Below are 6000 nucleotides of genomic sequence, written 5' to 3' on the forward strand. Positions count from 1 at the left end.
GGTTGCAGGAAAATCAGTTTCATACTGGGATCTCTCTATTTTCATCTCACCAGAAAATCAGCAATAATAATAATGTTTTTATATACTGCTTAAGTGAGATATATCTACTCTGTAAGCATTGTTATTGCAAATAAAAGATAAAGACAGACAATGATAAAAGATTCTAATATTGTACTGCTGCTATATTTAAAGAATAGTCTGGAAAGACTATATAGATGGGCACATCTATACAGCACAATGAGACAAGGTTCAAGCAGCTAATAAACTTGGAAAGAACCTTTAGGCTTTACAAAGTAGGAACAAAATAAAGATTCATTTCTCCTATATATTTATATAGCAATGATTTAGGAAAAGTTCTCTTTTGGAGACATTTCTAAAACTCTGTCTTACATTAGATTTTCCTCATTATTCAAACTCTCTCTATATATATTGAGCTGCAAATTGATATCTACCTCTTCCAGGTTTTCTTCCAAAGTATTGACATTAGAAGTACTCAGTACTCTGAGCCTGGAGCTCAGTCAGTGCTACAACCTTCAAAGCTAGAAGGCAGTAATATTTCAAACGGTTGTAGTGCTGGTAGCATTTGCATGATGTATCATTCCAGTGCTTAGCAAATACTAGGAAATGTCCTAAGAAACCTCAAATATATCAGTCAAAGTATTTCTATATCCCCACACTTACTTTGGCATTTCTTTAGGTATTGCTTTCTCTATTACTAAGCTCAAGGTCTCAACCCAGATTTTGACAGTACTAAAGTGAACCCTTTAGCAAAGAATGCTTTATATGCTTGTGCAGCATGGGTTGTTTGCGGATGCTACCGTAATTCAGAAAATAGTACGACTCCAACGTACTTCCTGTACTTGTGTGGAAAATACCCAAACCTTCATCAACTCTTCTAGAAGGAAAATTAAAAACAAATTGGAATAATTGAAATGAACTCAAATGAAAATTCCTGAGAATTTAGAAATTCTTATTCAGTTCCTTTGTAAGATCCAACAGCACATACTTGAAATCTGGAGGGCAATTTCTCAAAACCTTTAAGAAGTCTAAAGTAGGCTATGCTAAGCACAAAGCAGAGACAGGGGACGCGTAAGTGCTGGGAAGAAAAAAAAAGTGTTTAAAAAAAATGTAAAAAGTGAAGGTGAAAAGCTTCATTAACTGCATTAGCTGAAGATGTGCCAGTGTATTGAGCAAAGCATTAGCACTGGAGATTGTTGTATCCTGTCAAACAGAGAAGAATTTCAACACAACTCTTACTGAAGCGTCCCAGTATCTTGCCAAGAGATGATTTCAGCAGGACAAGAATCATCACCCTGTCTGATAAACAGGCAGGTCACTGTCACAATTTTTCCTTTATTGTATGCACTCTCCCTGTCACTGTAAACTAACCAGTACATCACCTTTGTAGGCACTCCTGTGACTATTCCTTCCCCAGCTACCTGACACTACCCTGAATGTTTCTAAATTGATTTTTACTTACAAAATATTATGCCCAGGAATTCTTTACATTCTTCTAGGGCTCTTCACTGATCTGTATCAATGTTTCCTCTCCTTCATATTCTGTCTTTTTGCTTCATATGTCCCCTTCCAACATTTTTGTTCTTGCTCCTGTTGACTCCTTCATATACTTTTTTTTTTGAACATTTTCTGGACAACGTTTCTGTTATTTCTTACCCTGCAGAGTCTTCTCAGTCTTCTGGCTCCACTAATACATTTTATCTTGGAACAGTGTTATTCACTCTCCCAGTTTTATTACCTGTAATGACTCAACTAATAAAATCTCAGCTTCTGACCTACTTCCTTCCATCTAATTTACATGTACATACATGTGCTTGACTTTTCCCGAGTGCTTTACAGAAATGTTTGTCTATTCCAGCTAAAAAGATCAGCTAATTTTTTTTCTTCCTTAACTTTATTCATTTTCCTTATTCACTGTTAGCCATCACTTTTGGCTAACTGTATTCATAAACTTTTGTTCATTTACCTTTTTCATACTAAACCATTCTATCCCACCAAGAAAATTGTCACCCATGCCATGATTTTTTAATTCAGATTTCAACTCTCTCTTTCTTGACCTTCTCCATCTCATCCCCTTGTACTCTTTACACGTATTCTCTACAACTAGTAGACCTATAATCTGCTTACTGAATTGATTTTGCCACCTACTTCTTATGGTCTAACCGTAACTCCTGAAATCAAATTTATATTCTTTTATGGTCCCAGGTAACTATTTCTGTGAAGTTCTGGAAGAGCTATGACCCATCCTTCATTTCAGAAAATGTTAATAAAAATATTGTTGAACTTAAGTTGGTCTTAAGGCAACTATTTATTAAAAATGTGTAGAGTTGGTATGAAACTTGCAGAATGGGCTGAAGCGCTACAATAAATAAATAAATTTTGAAAATCCATTGACCTGCTATCAGATTTTGCCTGAAATCTGACAGAATAGTATAAATATGCTGCAGTAACTTGATAAGTTAGTTCATGAATTTTCATCTTGGATTTCACTAACATGTCTGCTTTCAATTACACAGATGAAAAAACAAGAGTTTAACATTTTGCTCTTCCCCTGATTGCAATAAAATGTCATGCCAGAAAGTGGACTATTAAAAGGAAATTCAAGTGAAAACTAATTTAGAGATAGCACTCATGTTTCAGAATTAGACTTTTTGTTGGTATGTGATTTTTAGGGAGATATTATCTATGATAGCAGGCAAGAAAGAACAAACCTAGCCTTTTCTAAGTCCTACCTCCACCCATATACTTGTTATAAATTTACTTCTATAAAAGCGCATGTAAAAGCCATGGTCTTAAAATAAAACTCATTCCACACACTCAGTGGAACATTTTCTTTTATTACAAACTATAAGCTCACCCTGAATAGCCATGTTTCCAGATGTTTAGTGAGTTAAACTGTCTGTGTCTGTAGTACCAAAACATGCCAAAGACACAGCTAGAGGATGAACTGTTCACACACTGACTGGACATAATGATGTGAGCAATCCAGCTTTTTCAGCAGAGACGGTAGTTTATACCAAGGCAAAAGTTTTTGTAACAAGAATGCAATGTTTACAGGAAAATCAAGTTGTGTTATACAGCCTAGCAGGTTTTTAAGATCCTTACTCTTGCAAAGAATGACATGCATAACTATCGTCACGTGCATTGGGCAGTTCCCCTTAATCCAGACTCTTCTTTTTTCAGAACGAGGACTACTGATTAATAGATACTGATGATTCACTAGTAAGGAAAAGCAATTAGAAAACTGACAGAAACAAGCTTAAGAGGAAGTTGTATTTCAGAAATATGTTGCTATAGCAACTTAGCAATTGTATCTTTAAAGCCCTCCAGAGATCATCTTCACCCCAAACCCCTTGATACTAAGTGCACAGAGGAATCCAGACTCTGCCCCAAAGAGCATACACTTGAATAACATGAATTCACCATGTAGTTTCTTTATTGGCCTGCAAAACACAGATGGCCTCGTGAAATAATGCAGAAAAGTTATCTTACAGCAACTACGATTGCTAGTAATTACTAAAGCATATTCACATTCTCAAAAAATATTTAACCTCAGCAGTCTACTCTTCAAGAAGTAGTGTCCTAGAAAAGGTTTCTTATCTGCTTTTAAACATCCAAATCTAATTTTATCCAAGTTACTGTTTTCAAAATTCTAAGGATGCAGAAATTCACAGTGAAATTAGAGTATTGATCTTTATTTGAGACTAGAGACCTAACGTACCTTTTATCACCAAATTTGTCTACACTTTGTGATAACAACCTTTGAAAACTTGAACTTATCTAATTACTTAGTTTTTCTAAAAAGTAGTGCACTAGTTAAGGCTAAAGGTACACTGCATTACAAAGTAAAGTTATTTAGTGTTTCACAATAATGCTGAAAATTACTATGTCCCTTCAGTGCATCACAGTCACAAATTTGCTGATGTACCCTGTTGTCTGAAAGAAAGTAGGCGCTATCCTGGGATTTTAGCACTAAACATTGCTTTCTTAAGCTTCTTTATTCTGTTCCTCCTTTTTTTAAAAGAAGCGGCTAACACCTCTGTGTCAAAAGCAAAATATCTGTGACAAGTGCTCTGCAAAATACAAAAATATAAGAGCTAAAATACTGCAACGATAAGAAATAATTTACTTCACTGGCTTTTGTCTGCGGCTGTTAGACCAATGCCAGGGACCATATGTTTGTAAACGCTTGCCTGGGGAATGGCATGGCCAAGCCTCAACTCGCAAAGGCCCCCTTTGGTGCTCCTCTAGCAGAAAGTCACTTAGCTGCGGGCTAGGATAAATTCACCGTCACCACATGAAAAGCAGCTTCTTTGCTGAATCTTATCAGTTATGTTTTCATTGGATTACTCTGCTGACTTAAATGAATATCCTCCGTTTATATAGTTTTAAGAGAATGCGGAAAAAGTGCATAATCTAGAAAGAGAAGCACGGCTTGGATCCAGAGCCCTACTTTCACAAGCACCCCCACCACACAATATCATTCATAAATACTTCAGTATTTAAAAGGCCCGTATGCTTTGCTTCGCTATGCCTCCTGCTGCAGCGCGGTTCCACACTCTTGATCCCACTTTTCTTTGTGGGGCACACAGTGTGCCCCGAAGCCAGCGGACCGGACCAGCCCCCTCTCCCGAGGCTGGCTTCAGGGCACCGCCATCTCGGAGGGAGCCCGGCGTTTCAGGGGTCCCTGAACGGGCCGGGCCGGGCCGGGCCGGGCCGGGGAACTGTGAGGAACCGAGAGCCGCAGCCCGGCCACCCCGGCAGGCACCCTCCACAGCTTGGGCAGCGGAGCCGGTGCACGCCCCGCCTTTCTGCTCCCTCACCCTCGTGGCAGCGGCGGGGCTTCAAAGCCTGCCCGGAGACACCCGGGGGGGGGTGGGTACGGTGGTCCCCGCCGCCCCCTTCCCTGAGCCTTCTCGCCCCGCAGGGCCGCTCCGGGGGTCACCTCACAGATAGACAGACAGCCCTTACCTTGGCCGCGGAGCGCGGGCGGCAGCAGCGCCAGGAGCAGGAGCAGCCGCAGCGGCCGGGCCCCGCCGAGGTTGTCCATCGGCCGCCGGCGGGAGCACTGGCACCGAGCGGGGGCGGGGGGGGGCTCGGCGATCCTGGGGCGGCGGCGAGGTTCCCTGCTTTTCTCTCGCTCTTGCTGCTTGTTTCTGTTGTTATCCCAGCCGCCCGAGACCGGTTGGGAAGGAGCTCGCAGGAACCCCCCGCTTGGTGGGCTTTACAAAGATTTAATTCACCGCCTGCCCGGTTAATTGCACAGCCTGCAAGTGCTCGGCAGAGGAGAGCAGCGCTGCGGCTTGGAGGCAGGGACCCTATTGCTTCTGATACCCCTACTCTCTCCCCGCCACCCCCACACACGCTGTAAAAGTGACTCCCTTCGGCTCGGAAAACTTTGCAGATCGTCAGCGTGAACCTAGGGACGGCGTGACTGATTCTGCGAGGGAGAAATGCAGCAAATTCCCTCGGTGCCAAGTAGGAGAAAGCCACAAACAAAAAGCAAAGCGAAGCAAAAACAAAACAAAAGAAGCCACCTAGCAGGGAAGGCAAGGTTCAACCTCTGGAGAGATTTCCAACCCCCCTTTCGTGGTCTTTCCACCGATTTTACTCCACGATAACTTTTTTTTTTTTTTTCCTATGAAGAGGGTTTTAAAAAGGGGAGGTATTCTAGAATATTTCGATGAAATTAACTGGAAAAAAACTTCCCTTCTTTCCTCCCCCTCCTTGTAAAGAAACAGGATGAGAATTTCTACCCAAATGAGGCAGTCAGCTCTGCTCTGTCGACCCCCTCCCTTCTTTTTTTTTTTTTTTTTTTTTTTTTTTTTTTTTTTTTACCCCTTATCTTATTTAAACAGGAACACAAACACTGATAGTGGTCAAAGGAAGAGCTGGTTTGAAAGGACCCAGTTGGCTATGTTGTTGCCAAGATCTTTCAGATAATGTGGGCAATAATATTTGCAGGCAAATGCGTGTGGAAAC

General features: G+C 41.2%; 1 protein-coding gene across 2 annotated transcripts in view; it reads right to left on the minus strand.

Moving 5' to 3' along the window:
* FBLN1 (fibulin 1) overlaps positions 1-5709 on the minus strand; it is an 82433-nt gene extending 76724 nt beyond the window's left edge. Inside the window, exon 1 of one of the 2 annotated variants that reach the window (XM_040564728.1) lies at positions 4990-5692. In XM_040564728.1, the coding sequence (XP_040420662.1) occupies positions 4990-5068 (79 nt within the window). In that variant the 5' untranslated portion in view covers positions 5069-5692. Of the gene's footprint in view, positions 1-4989 lie in introns of both variants that reach the window. The other variant, XM_040564738.1, reaches the window with a different exon arrangement.
* Between the last annotated feature and the right edge of the window lie 291 nt (positions 5710-6000).

The sequence above is a fragment of the Cygnus olor genome, chromosome 1, assembly GCF_009769625.2.
Source record: "Cygnus olor isolate bCygOlo1 chromosome 1, bCygOlo1.pri.v2, whole genome shotgun sequence".
Lineage (NCBI taxonomy): Eukaryota > Metazoa > Chordata > Aves > Anseriformes > Anatidae > Cygnus > Cygnus olor.